Below are 24,405 nucleotides of genomic sequence, written 5' to 3'. Positions count from 1 at the left end.
CCATGAATGAATAAAAAAACAAAATTCTCACAAAAGTCAGAATATGGACTATATATAATTTTTGGACTATATTTTTATATGTGGTTTTCTCTACAAATGCACTTCATCTTAAAAAAGAGTCATCAGATGATCCAATATAGTAACAATAACTGATATTTTTTTCCTAATGAAACATCCTAATCCTTAACTTTAGTTGAATATATTTTTTACTATCAGGAAATATTTTTTAGTTTATTAGGAAATATTTTTTGGTTTTTATCTATTTGGCTAACATATCTGCCCCTTTTGTAAAATACTGAAAAGTGTGATGAGTGTTAAGATGTTTGTTGAGAAATATTAAGTTGCAGTGATTCTAGCTGTATTGTTTATCTGAAAAATTTAATGCCGTATCTTTTTACCAAACCACACCAAATATGACACAGACAATTTGTTTAAGAAAAGTTTTACTAATGAGTTATTTCAGCAAAGTTATTGCAACAGGTTTAAAAGGCAGACAGACACATTATTACAGGCTATAAAGTAACAAAGGAGTTTTATACAATTAAAATATTACACAGACCGATGGGATTTACTGAATAAAAGATCCATAAAAGAAACTAAATCTGAAAGATTTAAATCCAGTATTAGCACCTACAGTATCTCTGCAAGTAAAACTTTTAACGGTTTCATTCTTTCCTAATATATTTCTGAACTTTTTCCCAAAAACAGTGCTCTCAAACCCCAAAGATGAATGAAGGGCATAAGACACCCTGATACTAAGAACATACAGCCAAAAGAACTAGAAACACTGACTCAGATGTGAGAATTTTAGTTGGAAATCACTGAACTTACTGTACTTGAACCAATCATAAGATTTCTGTGCACTGAATACTGTATATGAGGAAAGTCTATGAATCATAAGGTTTGCCAGTAGGGATAGTTAAAAATTAGCAATATACAGTATTATTCCTATCAAATTTTTTTCTCATAAGTTATATTTATAACAAAACTATAATTAAAATATTTATTATACTTGCTTATTACACATTCAGGGACACAGCAGGGACATTTATGTTTGATGGTTTAGCATCCACTTTATTGTGCTTACTTATTTTTTGTAAGGAACACGCAACACATACTACATCTTCCCAACATTCAAGGTAATGCAATAATAAAATTCTCCAAAGAAAAATAACTGGAAATTGCATTAAATACTGCTTTAATTAGGAATAATTGCTATAATAAAACAAATAACATTATACATTATTTTTCCAATGAGTTTCAGTTTGAGAAACTGAACAGCAGAAACAGATCTTTAAGAGTTTAGCCATGGCAAAACTGGTAGTTCTTTGAAATGTGGGAGATGCATTAGCAAAACCATAGACACAGCCTACCTTTTGCCAAAATCTGGGAGGAAAGCATTTTATTAATTTGGGGGAAAGAAGAGTGAACACTGGCTAAGATATGACTTGTTGAAGTCTAGAGCTACCTGGGAAGCTGGCCCAAGGAATGAAGAGAACCACTGGTACTGGTTGGCAGATAAGAAATAAACTTTGTGTTGGGCTAACCAACGGCATCTTTTATTAATGGCTTTGAATAAAAAAAGTGACACACTTCATTGTGTTTTCTCAGAAATGAATCAAAAGATTACAGAGTCCTAAACAATTTGGAGACACAAAGTGGATGCTGAGCGACTAGAGGTCACTCCACGTGTGGAATTTTAGAAAGTTAGTCCTTGGAGTATATGGCACCGTGGCTCTGGCAGCAGATACAAAGGAATGATGCTCTGGAGAGGAGGTAGGGGACACTCTGCGATTGGCCAGTGGATAGATGAGGGTCCCAGCTGGAGGTGGGATCTGCAGTTAGATACAAAAAGTAGAAGTTTTAGAAAGGGATGCTAAAATAACCTCTAAAACATCGCTCCTACACCAACTTAGAATACTTAGACCTGTACTGACTAAGGACATCGCTCAACAGTCTAGAAATGCAAGCTCTGCCTGTTTCAGTCTCTGGACAATGTCACAAGAGGTATAGCAGAACACAGGCTGAAGTGGCAAATCTGGGGCCAGGCTGCCTGGACTACTACTACCTATTAGTCTTCAGCCTTAGACAAGTAACTTAGGTTCTCTGCACCTGATTTTCCTCATCTGAGAAAACTGGGGTAACAGTACGTACCTTGTAGGGCCGCTGTGATAATCAGGAGTAAGCATTTAGAACAGTGCAGGCACATAATGAGCACCCACAAAAGGTAGCTATTTTCGTCAGTGCTCATTTACTGTGACCCGGTACTGATATGTTCTGATTTTTATTTTTATTTTTTATAACTTTATAATAAATTTATTTTTAAATTTTATTTATTTATTTTTATTTGCCAACTTACAGAATAACACCCAGTGCTCATCCCATCAAGTGCCCCCCTCAGTGCCCGTCACCCATTCACCCCCCCAAAAAAACCACCATCAGTCTTTAATAGAGATATTTTAAACACTTTTAATAAAGGCCATCTCCATGATTTGTGTATTTTTTGGTTAAATCATTAACTCTCATGTTAATACTTCCATTTGCAGAAAACATGGAGACTTAAGAAAAACCACAGAACTGAATTGAGTATTCTTACAGTTTCTCCCTCTCCTCCAAGACCTCCACCCACACTAGATCCTGGGCCTGAAAAACACACAGCTCTAAATTGAACAGAAATATTTGCATTCATGAAACTATCCAGGAGTTCCTAATATAAATCTTTCCCATTTCAAAATTTCACAGTTGCCTGACTATTGATAGATTAGTCTCTGGTGTGTAATTGCTCAAAACCCCATGCCACCTCAGAAAAACATTACATCTAGCAGTAATAGCTGCAAAGTGAGTCATGACAAATGCGTTGTGCCAAGCCAACGCAGCTGCAATTGATAAAACAAACTTACTCCAATGGCACATAACAAAAACCACACATTAAGGTTCCTGGTTGCACAACTGAGAAGTGTCAGTTTGGAAATTGTACACGAGCAATTCTTTGAACAAGTAACACTAAGTGTTCCCAAATAAGGCCTTTTTAAAGAAATAAAACACATGGCAGAGGATATCATTATTTAGATTTTTGGCTTTCAAAGTCAAAGAATTCAGGTGACACTTTCACTAGTGCTAAGAGAAGGCAGCTTTGGAATTTGGTTGGTTTATAGGATTTGATAAGTTGTACAGGGCAGACAAAATGTATTTTTAAAGAAAGTCTTGAAAAAGAAAAGGGGAAGATAAGCACTTAGAATAATCTGATGAACTCTTCCCTCTCCCTGTTTCTGCTGCTGCAAGTACTTATAGGATGTATGGTGTAAAAAACAGGGGTTTTATGGTCAGTCGAACTTGGGTTCATATCCCACAGTGTGTTAAACTGTATAATTTTGAGAACACCATTTACTCTATTTGTACCTCGGTTTGCTCATCTGTAACATGGAGGAAATGCTCTGCACACTTCTTGTAAGGATGAGAAATACCATTTGTATGACACTTGGCACAGTGCAGGTGCCCTTGAAATGGCAGTTATTATTTCTGTTGCCCTGGGAAGGAGAAGGATGTCTGCTTTGGCAGATCTGTTTCTGTGCTGCCTGTTAGTGACAAACACCTGCACACAATTAGGAAAATACAGCAGCAGAACACTCTCTGTAGAAAGCATATGAAATCAGCAGAAATAGTGAAGTATGATTTTCTGTTACTTAGAAGACTGTGCTCCTGTATTAATAAGGCTTCCACATGATTCTTCTACCCTCCTATCAGTATTAGCTAACTTGTTTCTCACTTCTTCAAGGTCATTATATGGATATCTAAGAACATAAATATTCTAAACAAAAGAATCAGATTTATGGTTTTAACCACCAGGGGTAAGTTTTCTCCTACAGGGCAATGAAACCACTTAAATGGATGAAATATTCAGAATCTCCCCCTCCAACTCTGAAATGTTTCTTTGGTTATTAAAGCCATTCATCATATAGGCAGGGCAATTGCTTAAACAATTTTTATATGCAAAATCCAACTATTTAAATGTCTAGGATTGCTTTGAAATATTAAAGCAACACCTCCCCCACCAAAACAAACAAACAAACAAAAACAAACAAAAAGAAAACACCACTAAAGCAAAGTAACAACAAAACCAGTCTGAAAACAATACAAAGAGGAAAAATCAGGCTTAAATTCTAAATCACCAAATAGAATTTAGGTTATAGACACATTTTAAATATCAAGCCAAAACAGAGAATATGCCATTATCTAATGTTTTATTTACCATTCAGGGAAGAAAATTCATGCATGCTACAAATTACATAAACTGCATATAAGTCACATGATTTTTTTTACCTTTAATTCTACGGTTTATCTTCCACTGCTCATGCCTCTGTCTTCATAAATGGTGATTTCAATCTAACAGCATGGCTGTTAAGAAAACACACTGTAGGATGGAACATATAAAGGGGACGATGGCAAGAGCATGTATATGATCTACATAGACTTTGCTTTCAATTTCCTTTGCTCTCTCTTACTTAAGTTAAACATGATGCTTTCTCCACCTTAGAGAAAACTTTGAGAAATGTAATTCTCCCCAAAGCATTATTTATTTTTTGGAAAAAAAAATTCTGAAAAAAGATGCTATGCTGGAGAACTAGAGGGTTTTTAGCTGAGAATTGAAGAAGGTAATGAATTCAGTGGTTCAAAATGTCCTGAAATTATTTGCGAACTTTTTCTTGGGAGAGTGTTCATGACCTCTGAAAGTTTAAGCATCACTGCTGCAGAGTAAAATAAAACTGCTGAAATTATTATCAGCTGGAAGGCCTGGGATAATCTGACCTAGGTTTTAAAAAAAATTTATTTTACTCATTACTCTAGTTATCAAGCTAAATTAGTTTTTTTTTTTGCAATTTTATTTACCAAATTTACTTGGTGAGTTTCAAAGCTTACTGCCTCTAAAAATATGCACAGTATGTCAAAGGTAATGAAATTATACATCTGGCAGCTGTAACTGATTTCAACTAGTCAGATGAACCCACGGAACTGCAATTCATTTAGATGACAAGTCTCACCACACATTATGAGTTTATGCATTTCAAAGAGGCTTTAGGGTCCGAGTTTTTGCAGCTGAAATGCATTACTCATGCCACCCCCATTATTACTACAAGATGCCCTCAGAACCACCAAGAAAGACGGTAACCAGAATATCAAACAATCCAGAGACCATGCAAAGGAAGGAAACCTGCTTTAGGAAAAATGTTGGAGACAGGAGACTTGTGGTAGGTATGCGATTCACACATAAGATTCTTAGGGCAAATACAAGAGAAGGGAGTTAAATTTTCTCTATCTAGTAGATGCCAAATAGTACCATCAAACTTTTATAGATATTTAGACCTTATGATCTGGGCAAAAAAGATACAACTCGAAGTCCTCTCTCAATGGGATCTGTCAGGAGGAGGCCTTGGGGAGCATAGATCTTCTCATTCTGCTCTTGAATGTATTTGGACACTTTCTTCAGAACCTGAGGGAAAGAAACACCATAGCTTTTTACAAATGTCATCGGATTTCCCATTAAGTATCAGCTGGATCTCAAAATACTCAGGCAGTGGAATTAGTTTTTAAAACAAGAAATGGATATTTGTATGAAGGGACACACTTTGAGTATCTGGCACACACTGGCTGTATGTGACACATGGCACAGCCTAATGGACTCTGCATGTCAGGCTCTTCAGTGTGGTATGAGCACTGATGCACACAAAAGCAAGAGCGCCAGCCCCTGCTCCTTACCTGCTGTCCTCTCAGCCCTGGAGATAGAGAAATAAGTAGCTGATTATAGACACAAAAGTTGGTTGTACTTTGCTCCTTCCCGCGCATCAAGTGTGGTCAATGCGACACCTCCTCATACCAAGGGTAGTTCTTAGCCTTTCCCATTAACACTTAAGAACCGGCCTCTCTCCTTTGTATGTTTCTGTCAACTTTAAGTAATGATACAAAGTTGGCCCGTAACAAGAGATTGCCTAGTTCGATTAAAACTGAAAAGTTTCCTTCCTTTGAAAAGCATGTGACAGCAGGCATGGAGGTTCTGATGACAAGTGTCTTGTATCAATTTCACCATTGCATATAATGCTACTCCGCAGTCTGCCCTTGTGTCCTTGATGGGAACTTCAGTTTATAAGTTTAGCATTAAGGTTGTAAAAGTCAAAGCAAATGCAGACAAAAACCAGATAGGATACAGAGGAACTTCTGGAAATTGCCAAATCTCTAGGCTTTAATAAGGGCAGTTTTGAGGCAGATAAGCTAGAAGAAAATAAATCTTAATAGCTATATACAAAATCAAAGAGTTACATGTGTTTTTTCAGATTCAAAGTCATCATAACCCTCTTTTGGCTCTAATGTTCAAAAAGGCTCTAATCCAGTTCTTTAATTACTATGTGTTTTCTTAAATTCATACTACCAGCATATGCTAAAGTCCCGGATAAATGTGATCACATCATAAGTGAAAAAAGAACTGTCTGAGAATACAGTTAGAGATTAAGAAACCATTTAAGTGTGTGTCTACAATGAACCAGGGCAAACTAACAAAATGAGGACGCTGCAATTTAGGTGCCATGGGATAAGATGATTTAGAATTTAAACCACTAGGTAGTTTGTCTAATGACTTATCTAATTTAAGGAAAACAAAATTTATGTTTATTCATGTTACATCTTTGGGAATACTATAATTTCATGTTCTAAAAGAGCACAATGTTATTAAGAGAGCCGTCTGCAGGGTTCTTTAGGGAGTGAATTAAGAATACCACTTCTAAAGAAAACATTTTTTTTTTTTTTTTACCTAATTACCTGAAGTAATACAAGTATCATTCTCCTATTTTCAACTTGAAAGAACTTGAATGATGCTTGGTCTTTATGGGCAAAAAAAAAAGCCATCTTAGGCTCTAGCTTTCTTTTTTTTTTTTTTTTTTTTTTTTAGGCTCTAGCTTTCTATCAGTTTGTCAGTCATGCTAAAATGACAAACAGAAGGAAGAAGCCCATGGAGGTGCCCAACTCAGGACCCTCAATCTTCTCTCCAATTCCTTTCTCGGCTCACCTGCCAGAACTGGAAATTGGAGAATGGGTCTACCTTACTCTAGTCCATTTCCACTAGAGGGGGCAGTCAGAAAAGTCAAAGAAAGGATTCTGTCAGAACAGCTTTCTTCCCTCTCTCCTTGGGTACAGGTTACCAGCAGAGAAAGAGCATGCTTTTGTTTGACTGAAGCATAACTCTGTTGTGCAAGGTTTTTATTTAAACTTTAATAACATTCATGTGCACTTAGGTATAAGTTCAGAAAGAAAACTGTTGAAATTTTAGTCAGCTTATTATTTTTGGTAAATCAGAGTCAAAACAATCTACAATATTGAAGAAAATTATCTCTGTTATCCTCATACCTAACAAAACCTCAATCTGTGTTTTAATATTTACAAAGCTAAACACGATCAAACCTCAATAAAGACTATTATCCTCCTTGAGAATATTAAACTGGAGAAATCCTGAAGAAAAAATACAGATGTTCAAGAAAAAATATCCTAAGAGAAGCTAAGTGAGAACAGTATTTTCAGAAAATATAGAAGTTCCTTCTAATTTGTTCCTTTTATAGACGATATAGCACACAGGCAGAAGGGATGTTATGAACAAGGCAGATAGCTACTGAAAGGAGAAGCTTCTACAAGCCCATTTGTTCCCTAATTATAATGGGCAGCAACAATAGAGAAATAACACTGAAGTCTTTATCTTCATTTTAAATCAATAAATAGCACATTATAGGAAAAAAAAAGCATGATTGTTCTAGGGAGTTTTAAAAGGCTTATTTACAATTTCAAAAAATTTAACCCACATGACAAAGTATAAGCACTATTATATTTGGCTTACTGTTTGTAGACTAAAATTTTAGTGTTTAAAACAATACAGACTAAATGACTCAATCCTGTCCTTTCATAAAGTAGTAAATAATAGCCTAGAAATTCCTAATGTACAAATTGATAGATGGAGAGGGCAGCTGTTCTTATATGATTTTTATCAAAACTACAAAAATATATTTAAAGTTTTCTTTTAAAAGTATAAGTAAAAAAAAAGTAAAAAAAAGTAAAAGAAAAAAAAGTAAAAAAAAGTAAAAAAAAAAAGTATAAGTACACATCTTAATTATGATCAATCCAGTTAATCACTTTGCATGATCTAGTTATTCATGTCCAGTTTCTAAAATAAAATTACCTATTTAAAAATATGGACATGCCTTAAATTTTGGTTTCTTTTTTTTTTTTTTTTTTTAAAGATTTTACTTATATATTCACAAGAGACACAGAGAGAGAGAGAGGCAGAGACACAGGCAGAGGGAGAAGTAGGCTTCATGAAGGGAGCCTGATGTGGGACTCGATCCCGGATCTCCAGGATCACACCCTGGGCTGAAGGTGGCGCTAAACTGCTGAGCCACCAGGGCTGCCCTAAATTTTGGTTTCTTAAAACTAATCTTATTTGTTTTTTAACAAAATACTTTATTTTTTTATTTATTTGAGAGAGAGAGGAGAGCAAAGAGAGAGAGAGAGAGAGAGAGAGAGAAAGCATGAGTGGGGAGGGAGGCGCATAGGAAGAGGGAGAAACAGACTTCTCATTGAGCAGGGAGCAGATGCAGGACTCAATCCCTGGACCCTGGGATTATGACCTGAGCCAAAGGTGGACACTTAATCAACTGAGCCACCCAGGCACCCCTAATTTTATTTGGTCTTTACTTGCTTTATAATACTCCATAAAAAGAAAGAAACCTTGATTAGACTTATAAAGTAATACCTTCCATGTTGCCTATGATCCCAAGTTAAAACATATATTAGGATCAATTTCCACTCTATTTCTGATATAGAGAACTGCCTGTCAAGATTAATAATCAAAGGGATTTTTATTTATTTATTTTTAGTAGCCTCCGCACCCAATGTGGGGCTTGAACTTATAACCCTGAGATCAGGAGTCCCATGCTCTACTGAGCCAGCCAGGCAACCCAATAGCCAAAGGGATTTTAATTAAAAGCTGCTAAATGTTTTAAGCAGTTAAATAAGCTAGCAGATGCTAAAAAAGATTACTTATATCTGAAAAAAAAAAAACAAAACAAAACTATTCACAAATATCTAATTAAAACATGTATGTGTGTGTATATATATATAAACACATAAGTTAGCATGTGTATATATGTATATACACTAATTTAATTTTTAAATTTATCTTAAGAGAATACTATTAAGCATCTACCATATGTGAGGAAATGCATTACATTCTAGCATCCATTTTATTTTTTTTAATTTTTTATTCTTTTAAAGATTTTATTTATTTATTCATAGAGACACAGAGAGAGAGAGGCAGAGACACAGGCAGAGGGAGAAGCAGGCTCCATGCAGGGAGCCTGACGTGGGACTCGATCCAGGGTCTCCAGGATCATGCCCTGGGCTGCAGGCGGCGCTAAACCGCTGTGCCACCGGGGCTGCCCTAGCACCCATTTTATAGGTGTGAGAACTCAGAGATTAATTTGTCCATGATTCCATAATTAATGCAATTGACTTGGCTGGCACCCAATTACCATTTTTTTTTTTTACAACTGACATTAGAAGGGGGTATCTATTTCAGCAAATGCACATTGATTAAAAGTTAGTTAAAATCTTATCAACAAATGTAAAACTATAGTGTGATGACAACTCAATTATCTACTACTCCACTAAGTATGAACAAAATACTCTAGAGGACATAATTACACCTCAAATTGGCAGTACCATGTGCTTCTGTAAATGACCACGCCCGGATGGCCTAGTTTCTATCCATTTGGATTCAGCCTTACCCTCCTCTCCTACATGGCCTCCGGTTCAAATCTGTATTTCACTATCAACATATTCCTTGAATTTGTTCACTTCTTTCCATCTCTATTGCTCCAGTCCCTGCTCAAGCTATAATCATCTCCTGCTTGGATTTCTATGGAGCATGCTACCTGGTTTCTACTTCCACTTTTATCTTTTTTCCCCCTAGGTTAAAGAGATTGCTTTAAAATGAAAACTATGGGGATCCCTGGGTGGCTCAGCGGTTTAGCACCTGCCTTTGGCTCAGAGCGCGGTCCTGGAGTCCCGGGATCGATGTCTATTATAAATAAATAAATCTTTAAAAAAATAAAAATAAAAAATAAAATAAAATGAAAACCTAATTGTATCACTCTCCTGCTTAAAACCTTTCAGTAGCTTCCCCTTGGCACTGAAAATAAAATCTAAACATCTTTTCATGGACTACACACAAGATACAGCTCCTCCTTACCTCTCCAAATTCATCTTTGGCCCCTCTCTCCACTTCTCTCCTTCCACACTGGCCTTCTTATAGTTCCCAGAACCCATTATGCTCTCTGGGCCTTTGCACACACTCATCTCTCTATCTGAACGGTCCTGGATTTGCATCCTTCCCATAGCAGCTCATATGTTACTACTTCAGAGGCCTTTTCTGGCCATACAATTTAAATTAGGTCTCTCCTATTATATTTAATAGGAAACAAACAGGAAAGTTTGTTTCCTTAAGACACTTACCACCATTTATAATTGAGTTGGTCTTGTTTCTTTTGCATCTGTTGTTACTACTAAATTATAAACACCACATGTCAGCAATCATATTTGCCCTGTTATATCCCCTGCACACTGTTTAGTACATAGTAGGTGTTTTTTTTTTTTTTTTTGTAAGATTTTATTTATTTATTCATGAGAGAGAGAGAGAGAGGCAGAGACACAGGCAGAGGGAGAAGCAGGCTCCATGCAGGGAGCCCAACGCGGGACTCGATCCTGGGTCTCCAGGATCATACCCTGGGCTGAAGGCGGCGCTAAACCGCTGAGCCACCCCCTGGGCTGCCCCATAGTAGGTTTTCAATAAATATTTATGAAATGAATGAATCTCTTGTCCCTTCACTCAGCAAATGTACTATTAAAGAGAAACTGCTAAGACAAATACCGATCCTTTAAAACTTCTGATTTTGAATGTTAAAAGAGGAATGAAAGTTAGCTACTTCTCTATAAGGTATAGAAAAAATATAAACTACTAATTTAGTTATTAAATACATTCTTTTAGTAAAACTAAGACAATTCATGTCAGGATGCTAATGAAGCATCTGGCAGCAGCAGCATTTTCAGCCAATAACTCCAAAAATACTTTAGCTGCAACTGTATCTGCTCTCCAGAGTCTAGGACATCACAGGCACACTTGTATTAGGTGGAGTATTATAGAGTTATCTTTATAGCATTTCAGCTGCTAAAAATGCTCAAAATTAAATGATATATTAGGAGTGTACTGTGATTAACTTAAATTCATTCAACACACATTCAATGAGTGCCTAACACACCCTGGGCTTGGTATTTGGCATGAAGAGGGACATAAAATGGTTAAGGCAATGTCCTTGACCTCAAGAAAAATACATACTTGAAGGGCAAATAAAAATGCAAACTGCTTCACTCCAAAGTCAAGAGAGGTTAAGTGCCAGGAAAAGAGACATAAGTACAGTATTGTGGGGATACAAAGGCAAGAAAAAATTCCAATTAGAAGCATAAGGAAAAGTTAGATGGCAGCAGGACATAAAGGGCTGGTGAGATTTGAACACAGAAGGAATGGAACTGTAGGTAAAGGAAAATCTCAGAGGGTGTGCTTGGTGAGTGAATGAGTTTGGCTGAAAGACAAAGTGAGGAAGGGCTGGGAGACAGAGCTGGAAATGTAAGCTGGAGGTCCGTTGGAGAAAGGGCTTGAACATCACTCACTGGCAATAAATGGAAGCCAGGGAAGGCCTCTGACTTTGTAAGAGTGCTAGAGAAAGTAACGCAGTGTTTGTTAAGATTTTATTTTATTTATTCTAGCGACAGAGAGAGAGAGAGAGAGAGAGAGAGAGAACAGGTGAGTGTGGAGAGGGGCAGAGGAGGGAGAAAATCTCAAGTGGACTCCAGGATCATGACCTGAGCTGAAGTCAAGAGTTGGAAGCTCAACTGACTGAGCCATCCAGGAGCCACAGCAATGCAGTGTTTTATGAAGGCAGAAGCAAATGGTTTAGAAAAATAAAAGAATGAAAGAAATAAAACTCATCAGACTATTTCAATAGTCTAAGAGACAGGTAATCAGGGAATATATTAGAACGGTGGCAGAGGAAATCATGAAAAGTTAATAATGAGAAAATGGAATATATTTCAGTCTTTGACAACTGAAAATATTTCCCTTCTTTTTCATCCTCCATACCTTAAGATGGTACTGAGAAAGGTAGGGTGCTATTAAACAAAATGGGGAGGTGGGAAGTTTGCCTTTTGGACATCTAAGTTGAGAAACTGGCAACTCCATGTCTAGCAGGTTAGAAAGAGAAGAAAAAAAAGCAAGTGGCAGGATAAGTAAAAAGGATTCTGAGAAAGCTAGACAGAATGAAAATATAGATTTTCCACAGTTTTCTTAAGTGTAAGCCCATTTGAACACTGGTATGTTAACTCCATGTTGACACATCAGTTTTGACCAGTTTCTGAAAAACTCGGGACTCTTTACTATGTGCTCCAGACACAGAAGCAACAGCAGAATTTGAATTATTATTATTACTATACATGCCCCTTTAAGTTTTTTTTTTTGCCCCTTTAAGTTTTATGGCAACTGTCACCAGTAAACATAAATGTCAATTAATATGATTTTAAGAGATTTTGTGAGAACAAAGTTACCTTACCTTCTCGTAATGAGTCTCCATGCATAAGAAGATGGTATAAGCCGTTAAACAAGCCAAACAGCCTTCAAGATACGACTGGCCTCCAAGCTTCTCTGCTTCTGCATAAAGGTTATTTAGAGTTCGAACTGTTTCTTCAAACTGCTGCCTATCAATCTGTGTTGAAAAAAGAAGTTAAAAGTAAGTTTTGGAAAAAAAGATCAATCACTCAGTTATGCCTGCTATCATTAATTCATTCTGCTATTTCATCAACATTCTTATCCAATAGTTGGCAAACATTTTAAGTGATTAAAATGGGACCTATGTTACTGAAACTGCTTAGTCTTTGTTTCATCTTATCCTTCTTATGGACACTGGATATCTTCAAGATTCAATATCTTGTCTCTTTATTCTTTATACTGAGTACCAAGTAATAATAAAATTATACAATCCTGGGGCACCTGGGTAGCTCAGCTGGTAGAGCATCCGACTCTTGGTTGTGGCTTAGGTTATGATCTCATAGGTTATGGGATTAAGTCCAGTCCCATGCTGGGCTCTGTGCTCAGCACTGAGTCTGCTTGATACTCTCTGTCTCTCTCCTTCTCCCCTGCTGGCATGTGCTCTCTCTCTCTCTCTAAAATAAATAAATCTTTAAAAAAATTATACAATCCTGCCATCTTTGCTTCCACTTATATTCACATTTATTGAGCATCTATCATCAGATGTTAGGACAGGCCTTAGAGAAAGATGAATAAGACATTGTCTCAGTCCTCTAGGAGTTGACAGTCATGCAAATAGAACATGTATGTAAATATAAATAGGTAATAAATTGACAAGGCATATTTAAAGTATGGCAGGGGTATGAAAGGAAGGAGACATTCTCTTTAACTGGAAAGAGCAGGTAATCTCATTACTTTTTTAAGTTTTTATCTAAATTCCAGTTAGCTAGCAGTGTAATATTAGTTTTGGGTATATAAAAGTGTTATTCAACACTTTCATGCCACACCTGGTGCTCATCACAAGAAGTGCACTTTTTTTTTTTTTCCTAAAGATTTTATTTATTTACTCATGAGAGAGAGAGGCAGAAACACAGGCAGAGGGAGAAGCAAGCTCCATTCAGGGAGCCTGACGTGGGACTCCATCCGGGTCTCTGGGATTGTGCCCTGCTGAAAGCAGTACTAAACCGCTGAGCCATAAAGGCAGCATAAAGTGCTGCCCAGAAGTGCACTTCTTAAACCCCATCACCTATTTCCCTCACCGCCCCCCAACAACCTCCCCTCTGGTAACTATCGGTTTGTTCTCCACAGTTAAGCATCTGTCTCTTGGTTTGCCTCTCTTGCTTTTAAGAGCAGGTAATCTTAAATTGAGTCCCTAAACACTGGAATCTACTGAAAGCTCACACTAAACAAGGCAAAATCTCAAACTATCACACAACTCTCTTTGTATCAAATCATTCCTATTACCCTTCTATTCAGTGACACCATTATCTCACATTTACACTAATACTACCACTGTCATCCATTTTCACTCTAACCTCCTCTCCTGCTTTCACGTTTTTCTCCTAACAGTACTTTGTAGATTTCAAATCTCAGTGCTCTACCCTAGGACTTTCACTCAATTAGTAGAGCTTTTCACGCAAAACTATCGTTCTTGGCAACAAAGGACAGTTTATCTGTCCTTACTCTATGCCTCCTCTCACACATCTACCTTATTCCTGAAAAGAGTAACTCCTTACATACGAATTCCCTCCTTTATAAAGTCCTTTTTTGAGAGAGAGAGAATCTTAAGCCTCTCTCTGCCCAACACAGAGCCTGACAGAGTTCAATCTCCTGACCCTGAGATCATGACCTGAACTGAAATCAAGAGGCTTAACTGACTGAAGCACCCAGGTGCCCCACTTTTGTGAAGTCTTATACAAAGACTCAAAAGAAAGTCAAAGAACTTCAAAATACTGTTGGAGACAAAATAGTCCCAAGAACATAATTTTTTAAAATGTAAAACAATTTATGATCATCACTTTTAAACAATTAAAATCCTTTAGGTTAGAAGCAGTTGCAATCATTGTTTTGTCTGTTGTGTGGAAAAACTATGAGGACTCAATGAGCCAATGGCACGAAAAACTTTAATGTGAACTTTAAGTGGTGGCGGCTCTCCTGTTTTTTCCAAAGGAGCTACTTTTAATTTCCAGAATATTCAGAGTTTCTGACAGGGGTTGGGTGGGTGGAGATGATGCTGAGAACCAGGGCAGCATTCCCGCACTGAGCCACCACTTGAATGGTCATCTAGGGAATCTATGTCAGAGTTCTCATTCCCCGAAAACGGACTCTGTTCACTCTGTGAAAAAATATTTATAATAAATTGTTATCTTCACTAACTATGCCTAAGTTAACAACTTCCATCTGTCGCATCAGCAAATCCTAAAAGTCTAAATAATTTCAAACTCTCACGTTTGACCTATCTGAAATGTCATGATCTGATAAGGAAAGTTCTCTGAATTATTTACATATCTTTGGATATAGTGTGATTTGAAACTATGGGATCCAACCCATAAACATTTTATTTCTTTCAGATCAGAATTACTGATCATACCAGAATCATGAATTCTTAAAAAAGTTATCCCAATACTGTAATGCTTTATAATGGAGGTAAATCATAGATCATTTAAAAAAAAAAAAATCCAAGGTGAAGGACTAAAAAAAAAGTTTAATAAAAAAGAAATGTAAAAAGTCAAGCATTTCTTTGAAAGGTTATTTTAAAAAAGGGAGGAAAGGTAAAAAACGTGGTAGTCAGCAGTAAAGGCAAAGGACCTAACATACAAGGGCTCACGAGAACAAATGTGGGCATTTTTCTGTCACTCCCTTCACTATGAAGACCACCTGTCAGTGTTCTCCCCTGGGTACTTGAAGACTGATACTGAAGCTATTTCAAAATTGGGAGATTTGTGAAGTGGGAGCCAAATACAAATTTGAGTAAAAAACACTGAAAATCAGAATGGAAATAGGAATCTGACTCGTTTTCCCAGAATTTTTGTTTCCTGTTGAACTATGTGGTAGAAAGCATGGTGCTGAAGCGTAAAGTGATCACAAATCAAAGCTTACAAGTCAAAGGTAATTTCTACCAACTGGATATAGACACAAATTTTTAAAGGTATGTAGGGGAACAAATGCTTCAAATTATATAGTTCACTTATTTCTCTCCCACCCAGACCAAGGGTACCTAACATGCCTGTAGTTTGGCTAAAGTGAGAATAAAGTGTCAAGACACTTCTCTTTAAGAAGTGTCCTGACAACAAAGTTAAGCATCAAAGTATTACATTTACCAGGCAGCAGCAGAAGTAAACTTGTTAGCAGGCAGAACTTGTCCTCCCTCCCAGATTAAAGGGTACAAATGTAAGTGTATCTAATACTTTAAAGTAATACAAAACATTTGTATATTAGTTTCTTCCTCTATTAAATTACCAAGTGTGATGTTCTCCCCAGAGGAAAATCAGCCCAGTGGCAGAGCAATCAGTACAATTTCTAGGGTAAGTAGTATAGAAACAAAGACAGAAACCTTTTAATTTTCCATCAAACAAAGCAAGGAAAATTTAAACCTGTAATTTAAATTTGATTTCAATACATTAAAAGAAAAATCAAAGCTCTCCCAAGCAGTTTAAAGCATAAACTAGTGTTTTAACCCAAACACTGAAAAAAAAAAAAAAAAGGAAGAAAAAAAAAAAAAAAAAACACCCTCAAAGACACAATTGAATAGCACCAAGTAACACTCCCTATAGTTAGTACTCAGAGTCACATTATAGCCTAGCAGTTCTAGGCTATAATCTGAAGTCAAAGAAGTAAAAGGACTCCAGAATTTAGAAACATCAATTTCCTGTAAGAATCCGTGGAGATTCTCAGAATCCAGACTATAAAGTAAAGGCTCTACCACACATGGAGTAGAAGGCTAATGTCTGGTCCTGCATATCTGCATATATATATTTGGCTCAGTTATGAGTTGGAAGTTTGACTTTAAAACCTTTAAACAAACGAACAAACAAACAAACAATAAATAAAACCTTTAAACAAAGGAATCGGGATCCCTGGGTGGTGCAGCGGTTTGGCGCCTGCCTTTGGCCCAGGGAGTGATCTTGGAGACCTGGGATCGAATCCCACATTGGGCTCCCGGTGCATGGAGCCTTCTTCTCCCTCTGCCTATGTCTCTGCCTCTCTTTCTCTCTCTCTCTCTGTGACTATCATAAAACAAAACAAAACAAAACAAAACAAACAAAAAAAAAACAAAGGAATCTTATAACATCCAAGTAAGTGTGGTAGAAAGAAGAGTTTACACTCTGATTTGAAAGTACATAAATAGTCAGAGTTTCCATAACAGGCTTACAAATAAAACATTTGATCCATTTCATACAAGTCCTAACACGTAAAACATGTTAACTAGGATGTTAAGTTATTTTAAAAATAACGTTCAGTAGCGGTAGACAACAGACAACTTGCTCAATTTCTATCTCTTGAAACCATGATGGAAATGTCCACCCAGTGTCAAGCTGAGTTAACTCAACATCTAGACGGCAAAGTGCAGCATTTAATACAGCATCTCACAGACAAGCTCATCCACACACCATCCCTGTAAAGCATACCTGATCTTTCATTTGCACTTAAAGAAACATACTCGGGTCACTAACCTGACCACAATTATAAATTAAGTCGAAGGACACTAGGATTGATACACATTGATTTTCCAAACTTGGCATTCAGGTAGAGCAATCTACCTGTTACAAGCTGATTTTAAAGGACTGCTACACATTTCTCTTGTACAGACTCCTCTATACCCACTTATCCCATGACCAGTATTTCTTACTCCCACACCCACAACACACCTAATCACCTCAGTCCCTCACCCTCCCCATCAAGCAGAAAAGAGCAGAAAACCTGCTCCCCTTTAACCAGAAACTGATCTCTAAAAAGAAAACAGAATGCAAGATAACATGGCTCAAGACCAAAAGCTCTTTCTTTGGGTGGGTGAGCACATTCAGATACAAGAGAAAACAAACTCACACATGCTCACTTCGTTGTATTTTTAAAATAAAATACAAATAATTTCTCCCCGAGTCTGAAGAAAGAGGAAACACAGCTCCATCTTCCATTTCTAGGTGCAGGGCTGCCTATGGGACCTATATCCTGACGCCAATTCTGATATGCAAGCCAACAAAACACAGGTGGCTCCCGGGGATCATAACCGGGAATTGCAAGTGTCAGGCCTTGTTCTGAGATCCTTCCCTGTCCAGGCCGATCTAATGCTCCACGTTGCTCAGGTTCCCAGCAGGCCTGTCCGTACTGCCTGGTACAGCAATTTAATAAACCCCTTCTGCCGAGCAGGGCGACCAGCACCGTGGCCAGGAACCCCAATCACGAGAACGATGATGATTACTCTCCTGGCGAGGTGGGAGGATATAGTTTACAACGTGCTGAGCTAGGTGGCTGGAACCTCAGGAATTAGTTCCTCATCACTGTTGTCAATAACCCGGGGTGGGGGTGGGGGTGGGGCGGGGCGGAGGCGCGGGGGGAAGAAGGCGGCTGGTTGGTTCGGCACCACAGAGTTCTGTAAGGTCACCACACCCGGGGGTCGGTCTTATTCGTCCTCCTCCAAACGCCGCGTCCGGGCCTCGCCTCCCCTCCCCTCGCCGCCAGGCACACCGCGGGCCCGGTGTCTGCCCTGAGGAGGCCCGCCCCCATCGCCCCAGAGCAGGTGCGGGGACAGGGTGCGTACCCGGTTCTCCAGCTCCGCGGGGAACTTGGTCTGGAACTGGCACCGTGTGCCGCTGCTGTAGTCTCGCTGAATGAACACCTTCCCGGACACCGGCGCCTGCTGCGGCCTCATGGCGAGGACAGGACCGGCGCGCTGCGGGTTCGGGGGGACAACAGCCTCGGGTCAGATCCCCGGCCTGGACCCGAGACTCCAGCCCGCCCGCCCCCCAGCCCCTCCCCACGGGCCCAGGTGGCGCGAGGCGTGCCCCGCCCCACTCCCCCTCACCCATACTGGCCCCGCGGGACTTGAGCTATAGCCCGGGGCCAGGCCCCGCACCCCCCGCAGCCCGGTTCGGCCCGGGAAACACGAACCCGCCTCCTCTGCCCTCCAGCTGCAGTCGCACCGCCCACAGCGCCACTTACGTCCTGCCGCAAAAGAGCTTGTTTCCCCGCCCCTCCGCTCAGCCTCTATCGCAAGGAGAGGACTCACCTTCGCCCCGGCCGTAAAGCGACCCTGGTGAGGCTGCGCGCTGCGGTGAGGAGGCGCAGTGGGCGGGGTCCGGGCCGACTCCGCCCCTCGCCCCGCCCCGCCCCGCCCCGCCCGGGGGCGTCAATACGGAAGGAAGAGGCCGGGCCTGGCCGGGCCGGGGCGGGGCGAGGCCGGGGAAGCTACGGCTGCTGCACGCTCCCCTCGTTTGCCCCGGTCCAATACTCGGGATTTCCCTGTTGTGTCATATCCGTGTCGTGTCATTTCCCTAGTGATCGACGTAGTTTTTGACGTCCTGGCTTACCTGTGGGTGCCGCCCGACTCGGGACAAAACGAACTGCTCACACAAAATTGGAAGCAGAAAGCAGACGCCTGGGGATCCTCTTGGCAAGGGGGCGGGAGAAGGAGGGGACGGAGACCCTGCTTGGGCTTTATTACCGAGCATCCGTCCTCCGGTCTCTGCGGGTCACCGTTCCTCCTCCCGCAGAGATGTCCATCCAGCGCCCAGTCTGTACATCCCTCGGGCGGCTGGGAGGACAGGTTCCCCTCCGTGACCTCTGGGGCTCCACCTGACTCAGCACACACTTTTGCAGAGCAGCCAAAGGAACTCCGCCTTGCCCTCAGCTGCTGGAGCCTGCCTGATACAGCCTGTTGGCACCGATGCCTTACCCTGCCTTTTATATATCTTAAAATTTTTCTCTTACTGTATTTTAAAAAGTTTTATGGAAATATAAACAGCATACAATGAGCGGAGCATACTTGAACTGAACAGTGTAATAAGTTCTGACATACGTGTGCAACCATGAAATCCTCTCAATCAAGACTGTGAACATTGATCATCCTCAGCATGTCCTACAAGCTCCTCTGTAATCCCTCTCTCCTGCCCTTACCCAGCTCCTTTTCTCCAGGCGCTGACCTGCTTTCTGCTATTATATGTTAGTTTGTACTTCTTTGAATGTTGTATAAAATGAATCACAGTGTGTACTTCTTGCTTGTTTGTTTGGCTTCTTTCACATAGGCATCATTTGAGATTCATCTGTTGTTGTTTTATCAAGAATTCATTCATTTTTGTTGCTGGGTAGTATTCCATTGAATTGAGTATCCTGTCATTCGTTTATTCTGTGGACAGATTTAGGACTGCTTTCCAGTTTGGGGCTATTACAGATTAAACTGCTATCGGACATTCATCTACAAGTCTTTGTATGGACATATGATTTCATTTCTCTCGGGTAAATATCTAGTGTTTAACTTTTTAGGAAACTGCCAAACTGTTTCCCAAAGTGGTTGTACCATTTTACGTTCCCACCAGTAGCATATGAGGGATGCTCCACATCTTTGCCAACACTTGTATAGAGGTATCTTATTTGTGGTTATAAATTTTATTTTTCTATGACTAGAAAATTAGAACATCTTTTCATATACTTATTTGCCATTCCTATATCTTCTTGAAGTATCTGTTAAAGTCTTTTGCAATGTATTTGTGTTTGTTTTCCTATCATTGAGTTTTAAGAGTTTTTTTTAATGTATTCTAGGGAAAAGTCCTATGTCATATATACGATTTACACTCTTTTTTTCCCCCATATTCTGTGGCTTGCCTTTTCACTCTCTTAACATATCCTTGGGTTTGGGGGCATTAGGTAAGGACATCTTGGGAAGAGCATTATTCTGCCTACCACACGTATGGATTTAAGTTAGTTTTTTCTCTTCATATGATTATCCAGTTATTCCAGCACAATTTGTTGAGAAGACTCTCTCCACGTTATTGCCTTTGTAGCTGTGTCAAGAATCAGTTGTTTCTATGTGTATGTGTGGCTATTTCCGGATTTTCTATCCTGTTCCATCATCTGATCCTGTTTTTTCATTAAATGTCTACTAGTGTTTATCTCTGCAGTTGATGCTTCTTTACTGATTCATAAGACCTCCTAAGAGTTGTTTTCCTAAATATTCAGTATTTGCAGTTAGGAACATTCTCAAATGGTAAAACAGTGTCAACCTCTGAACTATTAGTCTAGGGGAGTAGACAAATTAAACAGTTTTCATACATTGTGTAAAAGGGTAGTGCTTAGGAAATATTTCTCTCTGTACTTTGTCTTTATTATCTTTTTTTTTAAGATTTATTTATTTATTCATGATAGACATAGAGAGAAAGAGGCAGAGACACAGGAGGAGGGAGAAGCAGGCTCCATGCACCGGGAGCCTGACGTGGGATTCGATCCTGGGTCTCCAGGATCGCGCCCTGGGCCAAAGGCAGGCGCCAAACCGCTGCGCCACCCAGGGATCCCTTTATTATCTTTTTAAATATTTTATTTATTTTTTCATGAGACACAGAGAGAGAGGCAGAGACACAGGCAGAGGAAGAAGGCTCCCTGTGGGGAGCCCAATGCGGGACTCGATCCCAGGACCCAGGATCATGCTGTGGGCCGAAGGCAGATGCTCAACCACTGAGCCACCCAGGCATCCCTGTACTTTGTCTTTAACTTGAGGTTTTCCCTATAGTTCTTGACCAGTAAGGCTAGGTGGTGAAACAGTTCATTCATTCATTCATTCATTCATTCATTCATTCATTTTTGCCCTGGGAAACAGGAGGGAAAGTACAAGTAACTGTTGATACTTGAGAAGAAGAACCTGGGTAAAATAGGAATTTAAAGACAATAAACCATATTAATGTCATTGCATATATGTCTACTCCCCCCTCCTTACACATCCATATGTTGATATTCTTTCGGGAAGAACCTGGTAGTGAGGGATAGTGAACACATCCAGAATGCTAGGGCAGGGTAGTTTGCTCAATGCTTCTCAAGATAGAGACCACAAGTCCCTCTTTTAGCATAGAACTGGGAACCAGAGCAACAGAGATGCCATGCAGGTGGCAGATGAGAGAGCCAAGGCTGTTGGGCCATGGATGGTGCCTCCAAATATCCTGTTCTGCAGTCTATACCTGTGACTTAGGAAGCCAGAGCACCCTATGTGGGAGGGCCAAGAGATCCAGTGACATGGAAGGAGCCTGGGGTGGGAGTGATGAGGCTGCAGAATGGAAGGACCTATGGCTGGGCATGCAGATTTCTACTTTGTTGCCACCATGGTGTCCAAAAGGACCAGGTGGGTCTTGCCACACCTCACTGAATACCAGCACAAGATGCCCAGAGACTAGGCAGCCCAAGCTAGACCCAGGAGGATGCCAGATAGGAACCCAGTTCTCCTTCACATAAATCAAATGCTATACAAACTCTTCCAAGACTTGGATTTCTGCTTAGAACCTAACCCAGACTTTTAAAATGCTTGGAAGTCTTTTTTTTTTTTTTTTTTGAATGGACAAATTTAAGAGTTTTTTTATTTTTTTTTGGCCCCTCTTGCTACAAAATAGGAATAAAGAAAATAAAGTTCTATTTTTTTAGCCCACCTGTCCCAGCCTATAAATTTCATGTCTTACAACCCACACCTGGAAAGCTATCCCCCAAAGATGTGAAATCTGATCTTCAATATAAATAGGTGTTAGCTGGGTTAGGTGGGTTCTCTACTGACTTATGTTCGTTTTGGGCTGGTGATTGGGATTGAGGTTCTATCCTACCTAATCACCGAGGGTGGTAGAATCGTGTATATGAAACTGGTTTTCCTTCAATCAAAATTGGTTAAGATTAGATCAGTGATATACTTTTACCTAGTGGCCCCCAAACTGCCTTTCTGCCTGACACACCTGATAGATGCCAATCACATTGATGAAACACTTTCTTAGGCATGCTTAGATGAAGGACCATGGGATAGATAAAATATTTCCATTTCTATCAATCCTCATTTTCCTCCTCCTTCTTCTCTTCCATCTTCCTTTCGTCCCTCTCTTCTCCTTCAGTTGATTGAAAGGCCTAGAGTGGTTCCAACCTGTTTAATGCAGTTGAACACATTTTGGAATTCTGTACTAGTAATTCAAATTTAGTTAGCATATTCAGTTTTCATTATCAGAGAAACCTATAACCACGGCGTGAAACTGCCGTTGAAAAAAGTATCTGAATATTCCCTTGCCTCATAGCAGAAGCTTCATTGATAGATTTCAAGGATTTCATCACTCTGTGAAAGATTTCATAAACTTCTCACATAATTGACCTTTTATTTATTTATTATTTATTTATATTTTTTGGTATTTTTTTATTGGAGTTCGATTTGCCGACATATAGCATAACACCCAGTGCTCATCCCGTCAAGTGCCCCCCTCAGTGCCCATCACCCAGTCACCCCATCCCCCCCGCCTACCTCCCCCATAACTGACCTTTTTTTTTTTTTAATTTTTATTTATTTATGATAGTCACAGAGAGAGAGAGAGAGGCAGAGACACAGGCAGAGGGAGAAGCAGGCTCCATGCACTGGGAGCCTGATGTGGGATTCGATCGTGGGTCTCCAGGATCGCGCCCTGGGCCAAAGGCAGGCGCCAAACCGCTGCGCCACCCAGGGATCCCCCATAACTGACCTTTTAATCCAAATCTAGTTTTCCTTCTCTGGTTTAAACCATTTCCCTTGGCCCAACTTTAATTGGGAGCTTCAGTTGTTTAACTCTGAAGATTAGTCCTTCTACACTGCAGTCATAGACTCGCTCCTCTGCTTGGAAAACTAGAACATCTTCCTTTTTTTTTTTTTTTTTTTTAAATTTTTATTTATTTATTTATTTATGATAGGCACACAGTGAGAGAGAGAGAGGCAGAGACACAGGCAGAGGGAGAAGCAGGCTCCATGCACCGGGAGCCCGATGTGGGATTCGATCCCGGGTCTCCAGGATCGTGCCCTGGGCCAAAGGCAGGCGCCAAACCGCTGCGCCACCCAGGGATCCCTAGAACATCTTCCTAACATCCACCGAATCTAACTCTGGTGTTAAATCAACTGATTTTACTTAATAGTCACATGGCTCTCTTTCTCTTACACAGCCCCCTCATTTCTAGTCAGGCTTCTGTGTTTACTAACTTGCTGAGATCCTCTCCTATTCCCACTGCCGTATCTTCACTTCTCTGCTCTGTCTCCTGGAGTGAACTTTGACATTTTCTTGGCCTAAACTAACTTATTCTTTCCATACTCACTTCACATTCATTATATTGTTCATTCATTCATTAACTCATTCACTTACCAGGTTTCTCCCCTTTTTATTGGAGCTTTATTGAGATGTAATTGTATATACTTTGTATGTATTTATTTGCATATACTTATTTAAAAAATATTTTATTTATTTATTTGAGAGAGAGAAAGAGTGAGTAAGAGAGAAGGAGCAGGAGAAGGGGCAGAGGGAGACGTAGCCTCCCTGTGAGCAGGGAGCCGGATGTGGGGATCCCAGGACTCTGGGATCATGACCTGAGCAGAAGCAGATACTTAACTGACCCAGGCATCCTATTTGCATGTACTTAAAGTGTACAATGTGATGATTTGACATAAGTGTACCTTGTGAAATGATTACCACAATTGGGTCAATATATTTATTTCCTCACATAGTAACCCTGTGTGTGTGTGTGTGTGTGTGTGTGTGTGTGTGTGTTGAGAA

General features: G+C 39.7%; 1 protein-coding gene across 3 annotated transcripts; it reads right to left on the bottom strand.

Annotated features, from left to right (window-relative positions):
* Positions 1–426: 426 nt before the first annotated feature.
* On the bottom strand, positions 427–18,926 carry GOLGA7 (golgin A7). Of its 3 annotated transcripts, none has more exons than XM_077849314.1 (6): positions 18,827–18,926; positions 18,426–18,557; positions 12,693–12,845; positions 5,387–5,488; positions 4,321–4,383; positions 427–1,835 (listed from the first exon to the last, which is right to left on the bottom strand). In XM_077849314.1, exons 2-5 carry the CDS (start codon positions 18,534–18,536, stop codon positions 4,336–4,338), a joined length of 414 nt encoding a protein of 137 aa, XP_077705440.1. In that variant the 5' UTR covers positions 18,537–18,557; positions 18,827–18,926; the 3' UTR covers positions 427–1,835; positions 4,321–4,335. The 3 variants fall into 3 exon arrangements, with proteins under 3 accessions (XP_077705440.1, XP_077705438.1, XP_077705439.1); XM_077849312.1 differs by having other exon boundaries at positions 18,776–18,866; XM_077849313.1 differs by lacking the exon at positions 18,827–18,926 and adding an exon at positions 18,690–18,797.
* Between the last annotated feature and the right edge of the window lie 5,479 nt (positions 18,927–24,405).

The sequence above is a fragment of the Canis aureus genome, chromosome 15 (genome assembly GCF_053574225.1).
Source record: "Canis aureus isolate CA01 chromosome 15, VMU_Caureus_v.1.0, whole genome shotgun sequence".
Classification (NCBI taxonomy): Eukaryota; Metazoa; Chordata; class Mammalia; order Carnivora; family Canidae; genus Canis; species Canis aureus.
Note: the sequence above shows the minus strand (reverse complement) of the source record. Positions and strands in the feature narration are given on the sequence as shown.